The sequence below is a fragment of the Seriola aureovittata genome, chromosome 7 (genome assembly GCF_021018895.1).
Source record: "Seriola aureovittata isolate HTS-2021-v1 ecotype China chromosome 7, ASM2101889v1, whole genome shotgun sequence".
Classification (NCBI taxonomy): Eukaryota; Metazoa; Chordata; class Actinopteri; order Carangiformes; family Carangidae; genus Seriola; species Seriola aureovittata.
Window position 1 is genome coordinate 12,444,177 of NC_079370.1, and position 26,389 is coordinate 12,470,565.

At 44.3% G+C, this 26,389-nt stretch overlaps 2 protein-coding genes across 5 annotated transcripts; one reads left to right on the top strand and one right to left on the bottom strand.

Moving 5' to 3' along the window:
* Positions 1-459: 459 nt before the first annotated feature.
* On the bottom strand, positions 460-7,930 carry dap3 (death associated protein 3). Its single transcript, XM_056379840.1, has 13 exons — positions 7,761-7,930; positions 7,550-7,591; positions 5,158-5,271; positions 4,956-5,057; positions 4,728-4,836; positions 4,528-4,620; positions 4,281-4,411; positions 3,395-3,475; positions 2,502-2,666; positions 2,173-2,232; positions 1,984-2,073; positions 801-918; positions 460-707 (listed from the first exon to the last, which is right to left on the bottom strand). The coding sequence occupies exons 1-13, from the start codon at positions 7,764-7,766 to the stop codon at positions 622-624; spliced, it is 1,197 nt and encodes a 398-aa protein (XP_056235815.1). The 5' UTR covers positions 7,767-7,930; the 3' UTR covers positions 460-621.
* A 2,283-nt stretch (positions 7,931-10,213) lies between these two features.
* On the top strand, positions 10,214-25,756 carry LOC130172311 (histone-lysine N-methyltransferase ASH1L-like). 4 transcript variants are annotated; one of them, XM_056380936.1, is made up of 14 exons: positions 10,217-10,655; positions 13,469-14,359; positions 15,252-19,416; positions 20,979-21,330; positions 21,512-21,685; positions 21,774-21,868; positions 21,951-22,024; positions 22,122-22,167; positions 22,321-22,361; positions 22,473-22,543; positions 22,644-22,819; positions 23,346-23,437; positions 23,548-23,690; positions 23,781-25,756. In XM_056380936.1, the coding sequence occupies exons 2-13, from the start codon at positions 13,676-13,678 to the stop codon at positions 23,674-23,676; spliced, it is 6,099 nt and encodes a 2,032-aa protein (XP_056236911.1). In that variant the 5' UTR covers positions 10,217-10,655; positions 13,469-13,675; the 3' UTR covers positions 23,677-23,690; positions 23,781-25,756. The 4 variants fall into 4 exon arrangements, 2 of the variants coding, with proteins under 2 accessions (XP_056236912.1, XP_056236911.1); XR_008828253.1 differs by lacking the exon at positions 23,781-25,756 and having other exon boundaries at positions 10,215-10,655; positions 22,644-22,814; positions 23,548-23,688; XR_008828254.1 differs by lacking the exon at positions 23,781-25,756 and having other exon boundaries at positions 10,216-10,655; positions 22,644-22,832; positions 23,548-23,595.
* Positions 25,757-26,389: the final 633 nt, after the last annotated feature.

Genomic DNA, 26,389 nt, shown 5'->3' on the forward strand with positions numbered 1-26,389 from the left:
TACAAATGTTTTTGATCCAATTGAGCTGCTTAAATAAAACTGGCTTTGGGAAATATTTAAATAAGTTATCTTATCACAGCTTTGCTCCATCTCTGCTGCAATTTTCCTTCTAGTTTCCAAACAGTGTCATTTGCAGAAAAATAAATGGCCATTACACCACTGTGTTCAAAAATAAGACTTCAGTTTCACATGGTCACATGATTTAAATTAGTCTATTTAATTATTTGATGTAATTTACACTTTTACAATTGTCTTGTTTCTGTATGTACATCCATTTTAGATTTTTTTGAATTGGCTGCTGTGACTGTGCAATTTCTCTTTGGGATTAATATATTCCATCTATTTTGCAATTAAAGATTGCATTTTGAATTTCATAAACAGTACCACTCTCAGAAGAAAAAAAGAGTTCTTCCCAGTGGATTCCAACTAAATTTCTTTTCATAATTAAACAGACAGTACTTCTTTACTTTGTTCAACATTTTATTATCAAAGTAACACACATGCATCATAATTTACACATTATAGACATGGACGTTTGTATGTTTATGTATTTCCAGGACAGTGATATTGTTTGTGTGATGTTTGTGTTTGTATGTGTGTGGTTTGAGTCTGTCTGTGACTTCACAGGAAGGCACAAATCCTTTCCAACATCGTTGGATTTCTGTTGCTCAAGAAAATGAGTTCTTTCTTCCCCTCTTCTGTTCGGCCTGATGGAAAAAAAAAAATCCAAGTTAGTAAAACAACATCATTTGCATGCCATTAATATGTAATAGCAAAGCATCAACATGATTATCATTTACTCTGTGGATGCTGCAGCCACTGGCGGTCCATATAATAAAGGTAACAGCTCTCAAACTCCTTCTCGCTGTAGTTGGACACAGACATTGGGACAAACGGGTCCATGGTGTCAAAACCCCTCTGATGAGCAGAACAGACAGGAAGTCAAAATACAGGAAATCAAAGCTGTCGTCTTCAGGTGTGTTTGACAGACGAATCCATCATTGGTTGAATTAGCAAGTTCAGAGATGCAACATGATCACAAGCAAGGTCAGTTTCATTTGCATGATCACAAGAAAGTCCGTACGCAACACAAGCCCTGTCATAATATTCAAACAAAAACAGATATCAGTATTTATATAATTCAGATGCACAGTGGGAAGAAATAAGTAATGCATATTTTTAGATGTGTATAAACCCATTAAAAAAGACAAGTTCAAGATAAGCCCACATGGTCGCTGGTCATGAAGAGAGGTCTAAATTATTCATTTTGTCCAATTATAACATCAACATTTTTTTATTTGGTGAGACGAGTTCTGGTATACGACCCTACTTTGAGTTTTATAGTTCAATCATTGTCCAGCATAAATGGAAGAGGTGGGTGACGATGATGGATTTACTTGTCCATTAGGAAATTGATCTTTTGACATGCAGCAGACATCAGATAAATACGACTGCAATAAATAATATTATAATCCACTACGACAACATGACGACACAACACTGGCAACAGGTACAGCTTTCAGCAACAAAACAAACTGAACAAACCAGACAGGATGGAAACACATTCGAGAATTAATTCTGGTCAAGTTTCTGTTCCACAAGGCTTTTCTTATATGCTTCTCCGCTATATAAAATAGCGCACTTCATAGAGAGGGAAGGCCCACATATGTGAAACAAAGGGTGAGACTCATCTTATTATGTTATATGCAATTTGTTTTCTGGTAATATTACTGGATATACTAGCTGTTAAAAGTTGAGATACTTATATATATATTTATATATATATATATAATGTATTGTGTCTATGACTAAAAAGAAGCACTAGCCCCTGACCCTGATGATTGAAGTGATGCAGCCTTCAGGTCATAATTGCAATTTCTTGACTAACAACCAAACTTAGGGAAAGAGAACAAAAGACTAATCTACTGTCAGAGCTTGAAGGCAATTGGTATGGATAAAAAAAAAAAAAAAAAAGTACAATACCTCTCCTAGCAGCTCTTGAGGCAAGTAGGCAGATTTTGAAATGTAGAGAGACCCTGTCTGAGACACAGTGGCGATGATGGCGCCTCCAGTCTGAGACAGGAGAGTGAGTGTTAATGAGGAAAAAAAAGAAAAAAGAAACATAATATTCTCATGTAGCTATGGTCAACGCCTTTAGTGTGTTCTTCTCACCCAGTCGTTCTTCATCATCTTCCTCAGGTTATAAACCAAAGTGAGCTCATGTGGATCCACCTGATGATGGAGAGAGAGAGAGAGAGAGAGAGAGAGAGAGAGAGAGAGAGAGAGAGAGAGAGAGAGAGAGAGAGAGAGAGGGAGGGAGAGAGAGAGGGAGAGAGAGAAGGAGGGAGGGAGAGAGAGAGAGAGAGGGAGAGGGAGAGGGAGAGGGAGAGGGAGAGAGAGAGAGAGAGAGAGACACACATAAGACTTCCTGTCAATGGAAAGTGGAACAGAGACATTAAGACTAGTATGAGCATGACAGGATTGTGAATATGTTTCCTCACAGCGCTCTTATCCTCCTTCTTGATGGTAGATCTTCCCCACAGGGCATTGACACCATCCACAGCCACGGCCAGGCGGAAGCTTGACTCCGGCTGCCCGCTTTGCAGCCTCAGTTCCTTCATCACCGCCCCCACCACATCACTGCTGCTCTTCACACGAGATATACCCTACGGCAAAGGAAACTCCATCAAAGCCTGATATATTATGTAGGGGAAATCTTAAGGACTGAAATAGTAACAGTAGTAACAATAAATCTGAGCAACTGGGTTATGGTCAAATAGCACAATTGTACTTGTACTGTTCAGTACAGATGCCAAAACTGGAGCTCTGAAACAGATTCAGTGAGAAAGAAAATACAACATCTGTCAGTCTAACCTATTTTGTCAAGTAACGTCCTGTCAGATGGCTGGTTATCAGTATAAGATCTAACCACATTTATAAACCACAACAAGCTCACAGTAACACAAGCAATCACCTAGAAATAGCTTCACTGCCAGGTCAGACTCACTGTAGCAGCACTAATATCCCAACGTTTCCCTTATCTTAGAGCAAATGATATGAACAACAACAGCTGAGCAAAATGACAAAAAGTGAATAAATCTGCTGCTCGTTTAGTCCTTTGTACACGTGTGGTACAAAAATATTGTGCTGATCCATCACCATGCCCAGCTCATCGAATATTGATCACCACTAAGCACAGGCAAGGTAATAGATGAAACTTTAATGATCCCTGTGGGGAAATCAGTCCAGTAGGTAACAGATAGAAATATGAAAAATGTCTTGAAGGAGGAGATAAACCACATCTCCAGTGAACAAAAATATCAAAAGCAGAAAAATAAAGAGCTGAAGGCAGGACATCCAGGCTCCCACTCGTTTGCACTGTGAGGGGACTCACCTGATCCACCAGCTGTCCTAGTAGACTTCCCTCCTCAGTGAACTCTCTCTTTGTCCACACATAACGATGCTTTGTCTTTATCTGGGAAAGAAACAGCACAGTTTCACTGACCAGTTCTATATGGACTAGGTTCTCATCTGAGTTTGAGCACCAGGTTTCCAATGTTTCTTTCCTCACAGAGGAAATGTGGGAAGTAAGGATCGAGGTTCATATGAAGTTATACATGTTTTAGTTCCACGACAATAATTACACCCATTAATATCTCAAACGAGAATCTTTAAGCTGCTCAATGTTTCCTTTCTAGTCACATTACTTGCATGTGTGTCAACATGTTTAAGACTGTGTTGCTTTGTGGGGGAAATGCCATGTGAGTCCTGAGTAGAGTTAACTTCCTAGATCGTCTTTAACAAACATTGTCAGATTATTCTATAATGTGACTATTTACCTTATTACAAGGCAGACAGTATTTTGATAAAGGTGTTTATATTGACGGCAAACCTGTTCCATCCATTTTCATTTTGACACACAACAGAGCAGGGTCTGACTTTGTACTGATTACAATAAAATATCTGACTTTTCCTTCATCATGCTGCTCTGTTGTTACTGTGCAAACGCCTTCTTTTTACAGTTTTACACATGGGTAGATTCAGGTGGTATCAAGCAGTTTAACTGCTTAACATATATCAGTAACTGCTGTGAAGACACAGTGGCAGCTCATTTAATGCCCATTAATGCCTAAGCGCTTGTTAATAATGTGACAAATCTTGTAAAACTCCACAAGTCTTATACATATATTCAGAATCATTTAGTTTATATTGTAAAATTGCAGCAAATGTAAATCAACTGAGACTGATGTTCATGAACTAAACTGCCTAAAAATTGTTACCGTTGAAAGGAATTTCTCATTGGTGGTCCTGAAGCTTCGTAACCATTCAGCAGCTTGTAATGGCTGGTCAAAGCGAGAGGTGTTATAGGATGACGGCAGCAGCTCTTTACAGTTCTTCACCCAGATGTGGGCTGTATATAGTTATTTTAAAAAAAACACACACACAGAGAAGACGTAGAAGGGTTAACTATTGAAACTTTCTGGTTACCAGTCAGCAATCTGTTATGTGTGACAGTAGTTGTCTCACCGTCAGGAATATGCAGCACCAGCCATCCCTGTGTGTAGCAGAAGTGGAGTGCGTGACAGAGAGACATCGTCTTCCCACTGCCCTGCAACCCGTCTGAACAACTTCATAAGGTCAACAATAGTCAACAAATCAGGGTCTTCAAGAGGAGTGTGTTCATTTTTTCTGTCTGTGTGTGGCAACTGTGTATTTTTGAAGGATACAGAATAAATATCGCTGTGCAGGTTTGCTGTAGTCTGTTTTCTTCAGGTACGAGATGACCTCCAGAGCTGGCTGCCTCACCATTATACAGGCTTCATTGAACGCCTTCACCTATAAAACCATACATGAAAAAATGTCTTAATTGTAGACATTTTACCAAGTCACAAAATATTATCCATGACCCATTAAAACAAAAATATATTGTGCATGAGATACAAACAGGAACCCACCTGCTGTTGATAACGCCAGGGGAGGCCACGAGGGAACAGCGTGTGGATGTGTGCAGAGGGCAGAGTGTAATACTGTCCTATATGTTTCTCAGACTGACACGCCTGGAGAGACACAAACAGTGAGCTCACCAGCTAAAAATCACAGATCACCAATCATAGCACACCATGGTGAGGATATTAGTTGTCTGAACACTTTGCTCACCGGATCATTCTCCTGCGTTCTGAAAACTGAGAACGGCTCAGATTCTGACACTACAGCCACAGCCTCCTGCTGCTGCCCACATCCACTGGTATGGAGGGTCCTTACATGTGTTACCTGTTAAAGTTTAGTGGAAGGAATATTCTTATTCACAATTTATATACAGTACAGGCCAAAAGTTTGGACACACCTTCTCATTCAATGCGTTTTCTTTATTTTCATGACTATTTACATTGTAGATTCTCACTGAAGGCATCAAAACTATGAATGAACACATGTGGAATTATGTACTTGTGTGTGAATTAACTCTTAACTCTTAAATAGGTCTTGTATTTTAGATTCCTCAAAGTAGCCACCCTTTGCTTTTTTGATAGCCCTGCAAACCCTTGGTGTTCTCTCAATGAGCTTCATGAGGTAGTCACCTGAAATGGTTTTCACTTAACAGGTGTGCCTTGTCAGGGTTAATTAGTGGAATTTCTTGCCTTATTAATGGGGTTGGGACCATCAGTTGTGTTGTGCAGAAGTCAGGTTGATACACAACTGTTAGAATTCATATTATGGCAAGACCCAATCAGCTAAGTAAAGAGAAACGAGTGGCCATCATTACTTTAAGAAATGAAGGTCAGTCAGTCCGTAAAATTGCGAAAACTTTGAATGTGTCCCCAAGTGCAGTTGCAAAAACCATCAAGCGCTACAACGAAACTGGCTCACATGAGGACCACCCCAGGAAAGGAAGACCAAGAGTCACCTCTGCTGCTGAGGATAAGTTCATCCGAGTCACCAGCCTCAGAAATCGCAAGTTAACAGCAGCTCAGATTAGAGACCAGATGAATGCCACACAGAGTTCTAGCAGCAGACACATCTCTAGAACAACTGTTAAGAGGCGACTGCACGAATCAGGCCTTCATGGTCAAATAGCTGCTAGGAAACCACTGCTAAGGAGAGGCAACAAGCAGAAGAGATTTGTTTGGGCCAAGAAACACAAGGAATGGTAATTAGACCAGTGGAAATCTTTGGTCTGATGAGTCCAAATTTTATATCTTTGGTTCCAACCGCCGTGTCTTTGTGCGACGCAGAAAAGGTGAGCGGATGGATTCTACATGCCTGGTTCCCACCATGAAGCATGGAGGAGGAGGTGTGATGGTGTGGGGGTGCTTTGCTGGTGACACCTGAACCCAATCGAGATGGTTTGGGGTGAGCTGGACCGCAGAGTGAAGGCAAAAGGGCCAACAAGTGCTAAGCATCTCTGGGAACTCCTTCAAAGCTGTGGGAAAACCATTTCAGGTGACTACCTCTTGAAGCTCATCAAGAAAATGCCAAGAGTGTGCAAAGCAGTAATCAGCAAAGGGTGGCTACTTTGAAGAAACTAGAATATAAGACCTGTTTTCAGTTATTTCACACTTTTTTGTTAAGTACATAATTCCACATGTGTTCATTCATAGTTTTGATGCGTTCAGTGAGAATCTAAAATGTAAATAATCATGAAAATAAAGGAAACACATTGAATGAGAAGGTGTGTCCAAACTTTTGGCCTGTACTGTATATTGTGTTTTTGGTATATTTAGTCATACACTGAAAGCAAAATATATACAGGGGGACAAGAAATATAACACAAATAGAACAAATAGTAATGTGTGTTAATACGTGACAAAATATATTTTTAGATATAATACCTAACAAATTAATCCAATACCTTAATACACTGATGAAAAGCCTTCAGCTTAAATTGAGCCAAATCAAAAGGCTTGAATGTAAACATGTACTGTGATCTACATTTATCCGTCATGTCATCTGACAGGCATTTTCAGAAAAAGCTTAACTCATGTTTTATGATAAATTTAAAGTGCATTTCAAACTGAAATCACACAAGTGAATCTTTCTGCAGCTCCTCTTGGACTGAATGGACGCACCGAGTGTTCAAAAGAAAGATGCTGAGTCTTAAATGAGTACATAAATACCTCAACAGTGTCATTATTCATTATATTTTCATTATCAATTAATCTGCAGACCATTTTCAATTATTTTTCTGTTGATAAACTACTTGATTAATGGACTAATAATTGAAGCTTTCTAACAATTTACTTAATGTTCCTTTTGACCATTTTTACATAGTTACCAAATGAGTTTACCTAAACCTATGAGGCAGTATATTTTGATACACTGTACACCAAACCTGGAAAATAACTACACCAGTTATCTTACCCATGGTTAGATTTCTTTAGAGGGTTTATTGACAGGCATGTAAATTAATGCACAGTTACATAATTTCCTCCCTTGCGTTGTAAACAGAGCAGCTGCCCATGGTCAAAATGTTTAAAAGGGATTATGTCATTGTACAGTCCACAGGTTATGTCTGCGGCTTCTCACTTCAACGTCTTGCTAATAGTGACCTCACCGTTTGCCGTAGTCTGAAGGACAGTCTGTGAAGCGCCATGATCTGAAACACGGAGGAAGACATGAATTAAAGTCATATTTCAGGAAACCTCAGGCTCCAAAGCAGCAGGTAATGTGCAAACTCACACCACAGTCCCGTAACCTTGCGTAAACCCTTAGCTAACAGCTAACGTCAGCAGTGCGGACCTATGTGAGCACGTGAAGCCGGTTACCTGCATTCAGCTCATTAAATGTTCACTGGCGAGGTCTTCGGGTAATGTCATATAGAGAGAAACGTCCTGGCTTTTAGGTTAGGCAGAGAGTAAACCTTACACTTCCAGGCCAAGTCAATGTGCCAGAGCCACCATGGACACCGCCATCATGCAGCGCTGAGCAGGAAGTGACGTGACGCCATCACAAATCTGTTTGGCCAATCAGGTGCCAGGAGCCAGGCGACAACAACAGAGGAAAATGGAGTTTATCCGACTTTGACATGTTTCACCTGTAATAATAATCCATGCAGGTAGACTAATGACACCTGTAAACACATTGTGGAGGTTTTCAGTGCGTAATAACCAGTTTAAAAGCAGTAAACATGGCTGTTTTGACAGGAGTCCTGTGAGATTTTGCCCACTTTTTATTTTTTAAACGTATAGTAAGGCCCAGTGGGGCAATTAACTATTAGATCTGTAGTGGAGATAGGGAGATTAAGAAAAAAATGTTACAAGCCACTTTTACAAAGGAGACAACGATAACAGTGTATACTAACATCACAGAGCAAACTTACATTACTCTTACCTCTATATGTGTTATGCTTTTGAAGTATCAATATCCACATTTTGTACCACACTTTCAAACTCCATATTGCTGCGTTTGTCATATCCCATGTTCTACATTCAATTTTTACTCAATTCTTACATTCTACTGAGTCCTTAGGACTACATACTTGCTTTTTCTACTTTTTATCACCTGAATTTGCTCTTTAAATTCTGTTCTATTCTAAAAAATATATCTTTGCATTTTTCTCTATTTCATTAGATGCACTATGCACAGTCTGGATATAGTAACTAAGCATTTCACTGCACACTGTGTGTGAATATATGTGTGTGTGTGTGTGTGTGTGTGTGTGTGTGTGTGTGTCACAATCTTTTTAATCTTCCTTTTCATTTTTAGAACTTTTTAATTTGCAATCATGATGTGTGCTACACATACAGTCTACAGCAAACATCATACAAATAATTGACTGTATGTGAAATGTAAAGTAGCAGCTGGATTACCAACCAGGCTAATAGAGAAGCCCCTAAAGCTCAAAGCCACAGGAGCTCAAAAAGTTCACTCTTTGTGCACAAGTTATACACAGTTTGAATTCATTCAAATTGGCTTAGGAATATGCACTGCTAAAATACAATATCAACAAAGGTATTTGTGTATTTTCATCTAATCTGTGTCAAATCTAGTTGTGGTTTAGATAGTTTGGTCTAGCTGTGGTTCTTTTTGATTAAGTACATCTGTTATTGTACCTAAGTGAGCAGAGCCTTTTTCTTTATCAAGATCTGATCTGATTTGATTTGAGCCACATGGACCAGTGACAGCTAATCATAGGGTGTCATTTGGTTTCTACTTAACTTAAACACTAGGGGCCTTATGGCAAGTCCTGCATCATTACAGCATGCTGAGGATCTGTCTTATAATGGGACCCAAATCAAAATCCAGCTTTAAAAACTTTATTTTTAGGTGATATTGCCTTCATTAGTGCATATTTTTAAATAATTGTATATTTCATTTTGATTGCCAGTAGCTATTTATTGGACATACAGCAAACATGTACAGGTAGTTCCAGCTTGTCAACTGGGTATGGGTGAAATTCATGTATAGTGTTGTATATATACTGGGAGGTTACAGTGTACATAGACAATGCACAGGAGGCCAGTAAAAGCCCCAAAGCTTTTTTTTTTTTTTTTACTGCGGACCCATAGTGTGTTAATCTGATTCTGTGCATAGACATATAAACAACAAAATAGCAGTAATGATGATATTACTACTCCTACTACTGCTAATACTGAATAATAGTATAAATCTATAATTACTAGAATCGTTTTATCAATAGTATTTTCGATTAGCTATAACTTTATTTTAATGTTTATATTAAAATATGTATTTAAAATATGTATAATCAGATTGTTTTGTTGTGCACTATATAGGTGTTGTTCTCACTGCATGAAAAAAAACACTGCTTGCAGTTTACGATCAGTCTTTTTTCTGTTGCATCGTGATAGATGATAAACAATCTCACAAATTAACTTTTTAATAAGTGCTCAGCCCAGTCTGCCCTTCTTTCCTCTCTCTTACACTGTGTAAGATGAATCCCGTATTACATTACACGATGCAACTTTTCAGCTGCTCCTCGGATCCTACCAGCAGCATATTTTTGCCAAGTCGTCGCCATTTTATTAAGCGTCTAAATAGCCCTCCCCAATCGCCTATTATGAACCGCAATGAGATCCTGTGCTGTATTCACCGTTTTATCCCCTCCTCTGGCCACATGAAAATGGCCACGCAGTTGCATTCCCGCACATCCACCAACCCCTCTGCTCCGTCAGCCTGTAACCACTGTAGCACACACACACACACACACACACACACACACACACACAACACACACACACACACACACACACACACACACACACACACACACACACACACACTGCTGCAGCCTTCAGCCCTCAGCCCTGACACGTTAACAGCCTGTGCGCATACGAGAGCCCGATCTGAGCCATTATCACAGGCGGGAGCGATGTAACTTTCCCCGAGAGAAGTGGCGAAATACAGCTCCAGGAGTGTAACCAGTCCGCCACCTAGCTGCGGAGACGCGCCGACGGAGATCTGTCGACTGTATGATTATGAAAACACCCGCGCCAATGTTGTTGCACAGTAGGCTCTGCGCTCTGATGGGACTGAAACTCGGTTTTAGGAGGTGTTTTAACCTCCGCTGGCCTTAGTTATGTAATCAAAGCAACATCTAATGCACCAAAAGCTGTGGATTGCTGTTGGTGCGAAGAGGAGAGCAGGACAGCAACACCTTAACCTCCTGCCTAAACGCAGTTGGCTCTGGGACGCGCTCTCGGGTAAGTAGCCTACGTAGCCTTATTACAGCTTGTCATGGCAGTCTGTATTATTGTGTGCAGGCCTGTCATCAGCAGCCAGCTCAAAGCACAGTAGGTTAGAGAATTTCGTGCATCCGCTGTAGCGCTAATTTTATCCCTTGTTGCTGAGTGTGTTTCCCCTCTGTTCTCCGTGCGTGGTGATATTTCTTATTTCAGTGTTGCTGACACCAGCAGAAGGGCTAGCAGAGGACAGATAGAAGAGAAAAAGGTGGCTCGGGACTAATCCACATCACAAACACCATCAGCAAGCACATTTTCGTGCTACGTAGCCCCCACTTCCATGTTGAGTTTCAGTGTGCAGCTGTGAATGTTTTTTAAGATGCTGAAATGTGCGATATATTTTATTCCCGAGAAAGGAGTGACGACAACAACAGCACGTGCATGTGTGTATCATTTGTAAGTGCGACAGCATCAAGCGGATAGTGATTTTCAGAGGTGCGCAAAGTCATTATGGAGAAGGAAGCTCCTGTTGACGTCCTCAGTAAAGCAGTGATAGGTTGCTCCAGTGCGGTAACACCCCCACTGCCCGTACTGTATCTACAGTAGCAACATCAGTCAGCCTACGCAGCTGCGACCTGGGTACACAATGTACGACCAACACACTTCTAATACACTAACTAATGTGTATGTGTGTGTGTGTGTGTGTGTGTGTGTGCGCGCGCGCGCGGGTGTGTGCGCGCGCGCGGGTGAGGAGGAGGAGGGAGAGACTCACGTGAGAAACTTCCCCCCTGTATATGAGGAGTTCAGGCTGCACCTATACCGTGTGAGCCTTCATGGTTCAGTATGTGTGTGAGATGCCATCACTACAGCACCCTAATTTCCAGGGGGCAGGGCTGCTGTGCTCCTGCTGTTGTCAGGCAGATGACAGTGGTGTGTTGTAGTTATTGATGATAACACCGTCATGGGATGGTGATGATGATGGCTTGGAAATATGGTGGGCCATTATCATGATTTAATCGTCGCCTCAGCGCTGCCGAGGAACCACACTGACTACGGTGTCAAGTCCACCCATCATCCTGTCACTGGGAATAGCTTCTGGTCTAATGTTAGAATAATTTTGAGTTATGTTTTAGAGGTATAGTTCTGGAGAGTATAAAAAGCTATTAGTATGCACTTTGACTGATGTTGAATGGGCTTGCCCTTTTAAGTTTGAAAACCTGCCACTCATATTCTCTTCTTATAGTTGCTTTGCACAACTCGGCTGTGACCTACATGACTCAAGCTTCTCCTCATGCCTGGATCCGCTTCACTCTGCTCTCTCATCTCGCGGGTCAGGCGTCTGGGCTAGAGGTCACGACAAAAAGTGGCTGCTGTTATTTAAGAGGACCACTGTCCATCTCTGTGCTCATTTTATTTTATTGTAAGGGGGTTTGGCCTCGGAAATGCTTTCCAATACGGTTACATAACAGCAGTTACTGGAACAGATGTTGATTTGAGCTCAGTATGATTCAAGGAAAGGGTTTGGGTGTGTAGGGACCAAGAGGCACGAGAGATAGCCCACTGAGCTCTTAAATGAAAACATTATCTGAGATGCTCTTGTAAGTTTAAGGGGGCAGTTCAGCGCGTTGAGGGACAGACGAGCTATTTCATAAGAGGCTCTCAGGAGAGATCTGCAAGAATGCTTGGCAGGTTGTGTTTTATTAGAAAATGGATGAGTGTCTCCCTTAATGAGAGAGAGACTGTAATGAAGGAAGCGTGACAGAAGATGCTGCTTCCCTTTGATACGTTAGGTTAGAAAATGGGCTGAACATGGTGCGAGTGAGAGTGAAAGTTTTTCTGGTGGAAAGGAGAATGTTATTTTAGGGTGTGTTACTTTGCTGTAATGTCACATTAAAAGTCCATTTACAATGGGGTCAATGAAAAGCTTACTTGACTTAGAGGAAGCAATGGGAGGAGGAGGAATTTGCACTCCTTTCCAAAAATAAGTTTTACCCTTTCCTACGGATTTGTGTTACCACTACTGAAAGGGGAGGAGGGGAACGGTCGGACCGTGAATGGAGGGATTTAGGTTGGAGAGGAGAAAAAGAACGAAGTGGAGGAGGAAATATGGTTCTGATTAACATGGATACAGTGTATGAGTTGACCATTTTACTGTGTGGTCTACAGAGAGAGAGAGAGGGAGAGAGAGAGAGAGAGAAAGAGAGTGGATGGGACTAATAGAGAATGCATGCAAAAGCTTTCTGCCAAACATGAAAAGGGGGAGTTTCGGAGAGAAAAGAAAGTACAGCAGAGGGAAGGGTGGGAGGAGAAGTGCTTGTGGGAGTAGCTGAGAACAGAAGGCGCAAAGACAGTGGGGAGAGGAGGGGAGGAGACTGGATCAAGTGTTTGAATTAGTCAGGAGCTGATTGATTGATATATTGATTTGGGAAAGAAGAGGCAGAGTAAGGATTAGGACATAAGTAGAACTGTAGAGGTTTAAGGAGTCTGTCAGAGCTGCTGTTATTTACAGTTTTTCAGAGAAAACTAGCTGATGGTGTTTTTGAAGAACGTGAGTAGGTCTTTCTTCCCGTTAGTGCCGACATTCTGGGAATCAGCAGCGTTGATTGGCCCCTTGGGCTTTCTGTACGATGAGATCATCTCTGTGGACACAGACTTTAGCACCTCTCTACAGCTGCCTGCAGGAAGGGGACTTTCCCCTCAATGCCTGTACTGCTACTATTCAGCATCTGAGCTCACTGAAATGACTAATCACTGGTCTCTCTATCTTTCTCTCTGTGTCTGTCTGTCTGTCTGTCCCTTCCCTCTCTCTGTGCCTCAATCTTACTCCCTCTCAGTTCGAGCCTGAGATAGAAGAGAGAGACCTTCGCTGGATGAAGGCACCCAACTGTGCTTGGACTGTTATAGGATATTCTTTTGGAAATCTACTGACCTACACCTGCATTCGTCTCTTTGCCCTTGACCCCACTAACCCCACTGGGTACATTTGAGAGTGTTAGACTGGGAACCCCACAGCATCCTGCTTCTCCCCCCTGACTTCTCTGATGGACCAGAGAGTGAAGGGGGGAACCCCTCCAGCCACAAACTCCAATCTGGACCCCACCTCTGCACCTGAAGACTCTGAGCAGGACCAAGTGACAGAGAAGAAGAGAAGAGGTGAGGGGGAGAATGGAGACGTAGGGAAAAAGGAGGAGGAGAAAAGAGGAGCCGGGAGGAAGAGAGAAGGAGACAAGGGGGCAGTGCTGGAGCTGCTCATCGAGGGGCGCTGTGGAAGCGCAGGGCAGCAGCAGCTTCAGATCTCTGGCAGAGAGACCAGCTGCCCTGAGGGGAATGTACGACTCCGGATTGGACTGCAGGCCAAACGCACCAAGAAACCGCCCAAGATTTTGGAGAGCTACGTCTGTAAGCCCACCATCAGGACCTATCAGAGACAAGGCAGGGGGGGACTGCTGAAGGGGGATGGTGAAGGAGGAGTGGGGCAGCAGAGTAAAACCAGCTCTACCCCAGAGGAGACAACCAGAGAGCAACGCTCAGGCTTGGATGGTGTCCAGACCACATCCAAACAAACTGCATCTGCTGCCTCACCACCGCTTGCATCATCATCATTATCATCGTCATCATCATCTTCGTCATCGCAGCCACTGTCGTTATCATCAACATTTACTACAGCTTCCACCCAAGCTTCAGTCCCTGCCATAGCCAGCCAAGGGACGAAGTCTGCCAAACAGGTAAGTTAAAGACAAGGGCAATTCTCCTCACACACACACACACACACACACACACACAGATTCCCTCGTGTCAGGCGCCAATATTTAACCTTTTATTAGTTGAATTCAGCATGAAATGGAAAACAATAATGGGTACAATGACTGAAGACTTTTGCTTTTTGTAGTTAACTGCCAGACAGGCTTATGTGGTGCTAAATCGCCCAACTTTGTGCTCAGTTGTAATAAGGTCAAATGAGCTATTGTCTCAATACTGAGGCTTAAGCAGCACATTTAAATAAACAGACCTATAAATAGGACAACAGCACAGCAACCGCTTGGAGCTATTACAGACATTGGTCCATCAGTCCTTATGACAATCACCCAAGGGGAAGCTTATTGCTTTAGCTGCACAAACGCCACTCAGGCTGCAGCATACCAAAATTACAGGACAAGTATGAAATGTCAAGCCTTCTCATCTGTATTAGTGGCAATTTATAGCTACCAATAGCACAGCTTTCTCTCTCTCTTTCTGTCTCTGCCAGGCTCTCTATATCTGTCCCTCTCTTCTATTTTTACATCCCCTCTTTTCTCTACCTGCTCTCATTTATCTTTCACTCCCCCTCTGTCCCTGTCCCACTCCCTTCCTCTCTGTTTCTCTGCCTTTGTATTTCTCCTTTCTGTGTCAACCCCATTCCTGTTTCCATCACCTCACTCTCCTTCTCCTCACTATGCCCTCTTTTCTCTGCCTGATTGAGTCATTTTGTCCTCCCTCTCTCTTTTAATGGGCAGACAAAAACAAAAGCATTTTGGTTATTGTCTCTTCGCCACTGTCCTTCACTGTTGTTTACAGCAAACTAATGGATGTCACAGCCTTTGCTGCCTATGACAGAGATTGCGTGTTTGCATTCCTCAGGTTCCTATCAAACTGGCCGATAAGACAGAGGTGAATTCAAATGGCTCATCTGAGAGAGTGAAGAAAGAGAAGCTTCCTAATGTCAATGGCCAGCCTGTTCCTGCAGGACACTGCTCAACCGCACCAGACCAGACCGCTTCAGCTACTCCTTGCACACCATGCATCCAGGCTCTCTCTGCATCTGAGACCAGAAATGAAGGAAACGCCTCCAAGAAACATAATGGTTTGGTCCAGACAGCGAGACAGAAGGGACTATCGAATGGGAAAGGCTCTGTTGACATCCTTGGCACTTCCACCTCGTCGAAAATCAAAGTTGGGAAACACAGCAGTTCCTCCGCTGTTTCTTCCATGGACTCCTCGACAAGACCTCTAGTCTCCACCAGCTCCCACAAAGATCTTAGCCTGTCCAATAAGAGTAGGCCAGACTCTCCTTCCTCTCCCTCAGTTACCCCTAAACCACAGTCCTCCCCCACTGTGGATCGCTCCTCTGCCCAGTCCCAAGATCAGGATCCCTCTCTACAGCCCACACTTGAGAAAGAGAGAGAGAAAGAGAGGAAAGCAAAGAAAGAGAAACGGAAAGACAAAAAATCAAAGCGAGATAGATTGGACGCTGAAAGAGCGAAGAGTGAGAGCAGAAAGGAGGAAGGCAAGAAGAAGAAAAAGGAGAAAGGGAAGGATGGAAAATCAAGGCATGCTAAAGAAAAAGCTGAAAGACACAGGACGGATGATATGTGGAGGGATGACCTAAAGACTGAAAGAGGAAAGGCTGAGAAAAAGAGGGATAAGCTTAGTCCAGACAGACAAAGAACAGAAGATAATAACGTCAAATGTGGTGAAGCAGTCGATAGTGGCAAACTAGATAAAATCTGTAAAGTGGTGAATCCAGGGAGACCAGAAGAGAAAGACAAGACAGATGACAGTTGCAAGCCAGTTAAACAAGCTGAGCCAGCAACAACAACAGGTGATACCAGTAAATCAAAAGAACAAGACGTCTCAAGACATTCTACTGTGCCTCCAAGCCACCCCTCCTCCTCTGCTCCTCCCTCTCTGCCCACTCCCTCTGCCCGTGCCCCTGTTTCTCCCCCTTCTTCCCCCCAAGAGCAAGACAGCCGACCGCTCAAGAAACGTAAAGCCAGACGGCCCAGCTGGACCAAGCTGGTGCACCGGGCTCAGAGGGTGGAAAATCAGGAAGCCCCTTCAGATTCCCAACATAATCCTTTACTAAGTTTTCCCCAGAACCCCAAGACGTCCCTTCCTGCCAAGGCCACTATTCAGCAGACCGACGAGTCACACCCAATTCCGTCTAGCTCTTTAACCAGCAGTTCCTCTCCTCTCTCTTCTGCGATCAAACCTCCATCCCCGAAGCAGAGTCACCCCACATCAGACCCTAGCCCCCCTGCATCCAGATGCACCATAACTCCAGCCCGAAAAAGGGGCCGCCCTAAATCCCACAGCTCCAGTTTGGACGAGCCTCCCCCAAGACTTTCAACGACCACTATCCCGGCTGAGGTGCCTCTTCTGGGGTGTAACGGAGTTCAGAAAGCCCCTGTACTGGAGCCAAGTCCAATACTGCAGTGTGCTGCTCCGTCTAAGTCCAGCCCCAAGAAGCGTGGCCGTCCTCCCAAACGACCCCTCCCCGAGGACCAGAGTGGAGATGCACTGAATCACAATGATGATACAGACAGGAGTAAAGATTTTCACCCTCCTGAAAAGGGGAACAGGCAGCTAAAGATCAGGAGGCTGATTAATGAGATGAAGAAAAGGAAGAAGAGGAGACTTCACAAGGTAATGCTGTCTGGGTATGTAGGAAAGGAGGGAAAGGGAAGCGAGGCAGCAGATGGCGAGACCTCTCTGAGAATGTGTAAATCAATAGAGGCTACAACAGTACACACGCTCTCAGCCCTGTCCTCATCCTTTGGGAGTAAGCTGGGCCCTCAGATCAATGTGAGTAAGAGGGGGACCATCTACATGGGCAAGAGGCGAGGACGGAAACCCAAAGTCCAAACAGCGAACCTAAATTCCAGCTCCCAGAACTCCGCTCAGTCGTCTCTGTTCACCAATCCCTCTGAAACCTCACTCTTCTCGTCTAACCAACCCCAGCCTCCTTCCTCTCACCCCTTTCCCTCCCCATCTCTTACCCACTCCAGTGGGGCCCAGAGTCCTTACAGTGAGGGCAGCCTCACAGAACCAACATCTTCCTTACTTTTCCCTCACCCCTTCTCCCTCCCTTCCCCATCATCATCCTGTACCTCCCCGCGTCCTCCCTCCTCCTCGTCCCTCTCTCCCTTTGTGAAGAAGAGTTGTCCATGTCAGGGAAGGCACCACTTCCCCTTTCACCAGTCTTCATGTAAGCTCTCCTGTCCCACCCCTCCTCTGCATCACACACCTGGCTCTCCTGGCCACCTGAAAGAGGCCACCCCCTCCCCCAGGAGTGAATCACACAGCGAAGAGACGCTGCCTAGCGATAGCGGAATTGGAACGGATAACAACAGTGTTTCTGAGCGAGGGGAGATGAGGGGCCCTCGAGGCATTCTCAGGTTGGGTCAGGGGTCAGGAGTGATGCTCGGGGGACAAAGACACCCTTCCTCTCTTGTGGACCGTCCCTCCCCTGTCTCCTCATCCCCCTCTCATATTCCCAGACATGCAAACCCAGTCAGCAACTCAAGTTCTATGGAGCGCCACCGAGACAGACACCGGCACAGGCGGAGGGAGTACGACTGCTCCTCTTCCTGTACTTGCCTGTGCCCCTGCCCCTGCCCAGGCCACAATAAGTGCACTCATTCAGACTATTATCCTTGCCTTGGGCATAATGCACTGAAGAGACAGAAAAATAAACACAAGAAGAAGCACCAGCAGCTGCACATGCAGGATCCAGAGTTTCTGGCTGAACTAGAAGATCTGATTGGTCAATTCAGCGAGGTCCATATCGGACGGCGAAGCTGGGTGAGGACAGGACTGGGACAGGGCTTTGACGGGAGTGGGAATGCTCCTGGAGGAAGGCGCCATCACCCCTCTTCTCATTCTCTCCGCTCTAATATCTTCAGGATCAACCTGAATGGTTTCTACTCGCCTCACCCCTCGTCTTACCCTGCTAATCCCTCCTTCTCCCCCCAGCCTTTCTACCCCTGCCAGCCAGTGCATTGTAACAGGAAGCCGGACCGCAGACAGTGTGGCTGCCCGTCAAAGTTCCAGGAGACCATTGAAAATATGGGCTTTTACAGCAGCTATCCCCCACCCACAACACTTTACCACCACCTCCCCAGCTCCTACCCGCTTCCGTCTCCTCACCAGTATGCGCCCCATCAGCCCCACCATGCCCACTTCCTCCTCAACCCCGCCAGATTCCACAGGCGCAGGAGCAGGTTGCTGAGAGAGGGCACTTTAGGAGGAGAGGTTGAGGGAGATATGGGAGGAGGCAGTGGAGGAGGCCCACATTTCAGCTCAGGGTTCACATCCAGCCTCTCCTGTGGCTGTGGGAGGAGCGAACACAAACACAAACATAAACACCGTCACCGGCACTGCGAGCGAGACATGGATGACGAGGAGGAGTTACACGAGGATGAGGAGGAAGACAGCATGGAGAGAGAGGGGTTGGCCAGTTCAAAGCCAAGGTCTGGGTTCATTTTGGGGCAAGGAGAAGGAGGAAGGAAAGGGACAAGAGGAATGGGGAGCATGCTGTCCAAAGAATCGCCTTGGTTATGTGAGAACGGAAATGATTCCTTCTCCTCTGCTGCTGCTGCCACAGCATCATCATCCTCGGCAGAGAGGTACAAACACACATCTCTCACCTCACTGGGGCTGGGTTCCTCTCACCTGTCTTCATTTGGAGGAGGCTGGGGCGGCCTGGGCCAGAGCTGGATGAAATTCGGGGGTCTGGGAGGGCCAGGGTTTGGAAACTCAAACCCCAGCTGGAGAAGTTTCACCGGGGAGCAACGTGCAGGCGGACTGATCCCATCAGACGGAGAGGACGAAGACGGTGAGGATATTCAAGAGTCACACCTGTACAGGTCATCTCCCTCACCGACACACACCAACCTGTTCACATCCGCTGCCATGGCAACAGGTGGGAGGGGTCCAAGGAGTGGATTGTCCAGTAGGAATTCAGGAAGTGAAGACAGGTCATGGAGGAGAGACGAGCCAGCTTGGAGAGAGAGGAGAGAAGCAGGTGAGGATGCATGAATGATCTCATCGATAGATATGTGAATGAATAGATGCGTGACTTGTCTGTGCTTCTGTGTGATGGCTCATAATGAGATAATGTTAGCATCAGTATATTTCACTGGCTGGAAACTGTGCTGATAAATGCTCCTTGAGTTATGTGAATGCGCAGTTGTATTCTGCTTTTTTCATCTCCAGAAAATATGAATATGTAGAATACTGACAGTAATCTAGATAGTATGGGAAATGTAACATCAACTTCCATTGAAATACAACAGTAGCAACCAAATCCTGACAGCAAGCTGAGTGAAGAGGTTTTATGCCAAGATCCTCTTTTCACTTGCTCAGTATGACAGATTTTTATATTTGCACAATGTGGAGACGAGACTGTGGCACCAAGAGTTTGCCCAATATAGTGACAGCATTGCTTTTTCTCAGGTGTTGTTGAGCCACACATCAAAGCCTGGAGGGTGTCTGAGAGGAAATCAGACTCCGTTCTTTTTATAGCCAATTTCAGACTCCCTGTGCTGTGCAGGGGATGTGCCTGACACACACGCACAAACGCAACCACTCAGCAACCACTCAGCAACCACTCTCAGTTGGAATTTAAAAAAAAGTGTTATAGCAGGAGGGCAGCATCTTGATGGGAATCTGCCAGAAAATCTTTGAAATCTTCCCAGTCTGCAGCAAACCGCACACTGTTGCAGCCCGGGGCTACCCAGTGAACACAGTCATTAGTTAACCACCAGATTGGCTATTTAAAGCCTGGCCTATCCCTCACTGCTGGCCAACAGGGCCTATTTGACTTGGAAAAATCCAATAAGGAAAGAGTGGTCAGTCTTGTCAGGGACTGTGGAAAATGGAACAAAAAGATAGATGACCTCAGGGGTGATTGATGAAGGAATAGCGCTGGGGTCAGAATGGGGGCAAAGAGAGCTTGTGAGGGGAAAATGTTGTTTTTGCGAGAAGTGAAATACATTTGCCATCAGCTCATCATCTAACTAAACACACATGTGTTTCAAAGTACAGCATGCTAGCAGGGGCACGCTCACACACACTCTCTCTCTCTCTCTCTCTCTCTCTCTCTCTCTCTCTGTCTCTCCCTCTATCTCTCCCTCTCTCTGTCTCTCCCTCTCTCTCTCTCTCTCTCTCTGTCTCTCCCTCTTTCTCTCTTCGAGATCGTGTGCCACATTAACTGAATGTGCAAAAACACTTTGTGTGAAAGAGTGCATACGTGTGCATGCTCACATTAAAAAGTATGCATGGCGCACAGTGTTTTTGTCCATTCTTGTGGTTTTTGTTTTTTTTTTGCTGCGTGTGTGAGTGCGTACATAAATCAATGGTTAATGCATTTCCCAGAAGTGATCTGGTCAGAGGAAATGTGTCGTGACTCACCTAATCTGTGGCCCATCTGCATGACTCAGCCTAGACTGGCCTCACCTCACACCTCCTGCTGCCTCAATTGCTGATCCACATCTGTCTCATTTCCCCTCCGCCACTTACACACCCCCACCCCTCCCCCCTCGTGCCTCAACCCCTCCCTCCCTCTTTCTATTTCAATGACTGCAGGTTTACAAGGTGACTCAAGAAGCCGGGGGCAGCAGAAAAGTGTGCCAACACCAGACAGTGTGGCGGTCAAAAACAAAAGAAGGCCAGGACGGCCCAGGAAGCACCCACTGCCCTTCACTGTATCCTCCCCCACACACTCATCCGCAGCTCCCTCCATGTCATCACTTGACCTCTTGCCAGGACACAGCCACAGCAGAGAAGGAAGAGAAGTGGGAGGGAGAAAAGAAGAAGAAAGAGCGCCAGAGAGAGATGGAGGAGGCGACACAGTGCAGCAGGTGACAGAGTTGGAGCTGCAGGCCAGGAGGAAGAGAGGACGGAAGAGAAAACATGGTGACTCCCCCTGTCATCAGAGGTAAACGCTCACAACTGCATTAAAAAGCACCTGAGCTGGTTGATTTGAAAATTCAATACAACCACTCACTATTGCTATATTAACCTATTGTTTTCAGCACTGTGTGCTAAACCAGTGCCTTTTCTTTCTTTCTCTTTTTCCTCTCTATCATTCTATCTCTCTCTTCATGCTTTCCTTTTAGTGTCGCCGTGGATAAACCTGAGTGTGACACCCCCCCTGAATGCTTTAGCCAATCAGATGTGGACCAGGCTCCGTCCCAACCAGTAACCATCCAAAGAGAGGAGAGAGCAGATGGTCCTCCCAGGAAGAAGTTTCTGATGGCAGGTCTTTACTCGGATGATTACAAGACTACAGAGTGAGTTGATAGATTTCATAAACAAGCTATGAGAACATCTTTTGTTATCAGGTTTCGTGTTTATTTATGTACGGTGTGTATTTCCTAGCCCCCCATCTCAAGCCCAGCAGATATGCAGAGAGAGTTTGGAGTACACACCAGGGGAGCACGAGTACACCCTTTTACCTGCTCCCATACATGTTGGTGAGTGTATAAGAAAATGCAAACACTGCTGTTCTTTGTTGTAGCTGTGTCTGTCCATCTAAACTGCCTTTGTGTCCTCTAGGGAAATACCTGAGGCTGAAGCGGATTCATTTCCAGTTACCCTATGATGTTATGTGGCTGTGGCAGCACAACCAGGTATAGTAGTGCCCCATTATACAGAGAGAGGAGAGTATTACGCATAGATTTTGTTACAAATATACACGGATGTAATTCTCCTGTTGTTTGGTGGCAGCTTCACAGGCAGCCTGCTGTCCCACTGAAGAGGAAGCGGCGTTACTGTGAGTTGCCAGTATTAGATGTGTTATCTTCCGGTTTAGTTGATGGATCCAGTCAGTACCCTCATACAACATCTTACTCTCTCTCTCTCTCTCTCTCTCTCTCTCTCTCTCTCTCTCTCTCTCTCTCTCTCTCTCTCTCACTGTTTCACTCAGGCCGGCTGAAGGAGAGGACGGTTTCCTCTCACCAGATGGCGGTGAGTTAATGTGGTTTGAGGTTGTTTTGTGCCGGTCAAGAATGTAACTTTTAATAGTTTGCTCTGTAAAAGTCTAAAACTAACTCCCTCCATTTGTTTTTTATTGTGCAGGAAGAGAGCTCTAGTGACATCACCAGCCTGTTCCCTCATCTTGACATGGAGCCTTTGACCAGCAGTGAGAGGTATGGAAAGAACACAGTGATTCACATTTCAAGATAAACCACTTGATGCGCTGTTACTGAACTAATGTCACTTAATATTTCTCCCCGTGTGCCGGGCCAGGAGCTTTGTGGTGAAACACCACGTGTTCCTCGTGAGGAACTGGGAGCTCGTGAGAGACAGACAGATCCGACTGAGGATAGAGAGGGAGAGAGAGAGAGACGCGGAGGGGGAGGAGGGCGACTCACGACGTCTGTCCTGTGATGGAGCCAATGGGGACGACAGCCACATCAAGTCAGGTCCATGAAGCAAGTGTGTGTGTTAGTTTTTGTTTCTGTAGGTGTTTGTGTTTGCATACGTGTATGTGGTTGAACTCTATACATTTTCATTTTTACCGTACATCTGTATAGACTTCCTTTTGTGTCCCGTGTTGGTGTCTTTTACTATATGTATGCATGCATGTGTGCGCGCGTGTGTGTGCTCTGCTCACAGCCCGTCATCTTCATATTTGGCTTGTCTCTCCATATCATACTCAACAGCACAAACTAAGCAGTTTTCCAACCACAGAATTTCAGCCTGCAGAAATGTTTCCCCATTTCTGTCATCCACTGCTGGTGTCCAACAGCCCAGCAGGCATCAACTTTCCCCATTAGCAGTGAAACCACACAGTTTCCATCAAAGGCTCCCTGACTGATGCGGATAGGAATCAAGGGAAAATAAGGACACTGGCATAATTACAGATATATCTGTAAAAGAGATGATGTGCTGTTTTCTTTTCTTCCTCTAACGCATTTACTAACATACTGTGTGACCTCTGACCTTTAGATCAGCCAGTGGGGGAGGAGGTGACGGTTATCAGCAGTGACCCCCACCATCAGAGTCAGGACACCTCCAGCTTGCTCACTGCCAGCCCCTGTGTGAGTTAACAACACTACCCACGGAAAAAAAAAATTCCTTTTATGAATGCAAATTTCCACAAGAAAAAAATCTGCTCCTGCAATTAGTTGTACATACTTGTTCACCGCAGCACACCAAAACCCAGAGCAGAGAAGAGGAGGAGGGAGAGGAAGAAAAACGAGGGGAAGAAGAGGTCTGCAGCAGAGAACAGAGGAGGAGACGGCTCAATGATTTACTTTTGACCCTGCAGCATTCATAAGCTAACAGAGGGAGGTAAGTCGAGCATCAGATACAGAAAGAGGGATGACTCGGAGAGGCAAAGTATATGCATTGTTTTGTTGATCGTATCTTGCATTTATGTAGGTGGGACCACTCTGAGAAAGGGACCAGGCCCACCACTGGACAGATGGACACGAACTGATGTCACAACACCGCTACCGACAGTAGTAGTGCCGCAGAGAACAAGCGGGAAAAGGAGAAGAGAGGGGGAGAATTATAGTGACTGAAAATGCAAGAAAGACATCTCACACACTGACAGATGAGTGTGTTGAACCTAGTGCTCTGAAGGGCATCACACCAAGGATGGAACCATGGCAACGCATCTTTTGTCCAAGCGGCGAGGGATGAGAGAAACAGAGATAGACTGTCTCGGATGAAAGGAAGAAACAGACCAGCTGAAATGAATTTGCACTAGTGCTGGATGAACAAGCACACTAAAGACTGTATGTATGCTGAGTGGACACACTATAAACGCACACACATACACTTTGATCGCTCTTACTTCAGCACCTTAAGCAAACTGGGAAAGACAGACATTGCTCGGAGATTGAAAGTGAACATATATAGTACTCAGCATCTCGGCTCTGAAGTTTTCCAAGAGACAAGGAGCTCACGAGCTGCCCGGGGGAACAAAAATGTAGCCTGGGCCCTAAGTAGGTCAAAATTGAACCCTCATTTACTCGTTAGGCTTTCAAAGTCATATTGCACCTTTGGGAAATGACACAAGGAGAAGTGAGCTGGTTGAAATAGTTGAGACAGTGTTAGGGTTTTTCTTCACTTTACCAAGACAGTGTCTGCTATGTACCAGTGAATAGGCAGGGGAGGGGGTGGGCTTAGTGATAGGAATTTTGGCATCGCTGCAAGAGAATTTCTAATGAGGTTTTAAGAAAGAAGTTATTTTTGAAAAAAAAAAAAAAGAGAAAAGAGCTTGAGTACTGTCTGCTAAAGAAATGGATAAAATATATTCACGATAGGAATGTTTATTGTTGACTATTTTCAGTATTGCTTCCTGGGGAAGGGAGGGAGAGGGGTAAAAAGTGTTTCTGTTTACTTCAGACTGCCTTTGAGAATGTTTAGCTCTTTGCTTCAGAGCATTGACAATCAGAATGTCCTCGGGGGGAGAAAGGAGAGAGGAAAGGGAATGAAAACTAGAATTGATTCGCCCCAAATGCTCTGTAGAAGTGCCATGTTGTCTTGTGTACGTACCTAAGCGAACTCATGCAGTCTTTAAAAGCAATATCTCCTCTGATAAGGACTATATAAGGACTTCCTTTGTTATGTTTTTTTTTTTTAAGTTGTGAATATTTGAGGATTGGAGGTCATTTTTTCTGTACAGATGCATAGTAGATTGTTCTCATCTTAGGAGCATTGGGCTAATCCACTTAGTGGAAGTAACCATAAGCGTTTAGTTTCATGTGAATGTACATAGAGAGAGACCTGTTTTCCTTCTATCAGCAGTAGCGTGTAAAATTAGTACTATACATGACAATATTATTGGGATTATACATAAAGGTTATTAATCAAATCTTTCATTTTACTAAGGTGTTTTTAACCAGTTATACAGCTGACCAATATATCAGACATTTCTCCTTAAAATTGACTATGATTGTATATGATTTTTTTTTTGTAGAATTACATAATTTGTCTTTTTTTTTAGCTGAGTGTCCTTTTTTTTTATATTGGTCAGACAATCAGTGACAGTGAGTTAGTTTTTCCAGTGTTAAATTTCTGCTCTCTTTCAGTAGTGTGGCTTCTAATAACAAGCCAAGAAAGTGCAATTTCTTTGACTGTTTACATACTGTATGTATATTTTTCCTCTTTCCTTTTTTAACTAAGAGCACTACATTATTGCCAGTGGATGATTAACTTTATAGCAAAGGTACATATAAAGAGTTATTTATCTAGTTTGCATGACATGTAACCTTTGCCTGTTGCCTCTGATAATGTGCATCTGAAAAACAAAACATCAAAAACAGTTATAACTCAACGCCATAGAATGTCAGCTCAGACCTTTTGCCTATCCATAATAATAAAAGCATTTTATGTCTACTAGTACTAAACCCAGCAGACTCTCTGTGTATCAGTTACAAAGCCTCCCTCTTGTTACGTGTGTTTTTTAGGGAGTACTGCAGTGACGTTAATCAGCTTGAGCTAACAGTGCTATCTAGTGGTGTTAGATTGTATATCTCACACTGTGTTGTCCTCCATAATGACCCACAATGGAGGACACTATCAAAGAAACACGGTTACAAGATGGGGGAGGGCTGCAGCTCACTCCGGAGATTGAGGAGATTTCTCCTCTTCCTGTCCTTCACAATAATCCGAGGGCATCCTTGGATCTTTTGATCTGAGCAAAGAAGTGAGAGGAGTCTCCTGAAGTATTCCCCTAGCTCGAGCTCAAAAGGGACAGAGTGTTTAGTTCGGTATTAAGTGTTTTGCAGAGAGCTCAATCAAGAGCCTTCACTTCCTTTGCAATCTGACACATGCAGGTAGCTTCCTGTCACATTTCAGTCAACAACAAATACAGGACATGTCATTTTATGTTGAACATTTTGAGTTGTCTCATACTTTTTCTTCTTTTCTTTCTTTTTTTTTTTTTACAGTGGCATACCATATTAACTCCTGATTAAGGCTTTTTTTTGTTTATTTTACAGGAGCTATATTGCAAAAATATGACTCAAACAGCTGAGCAA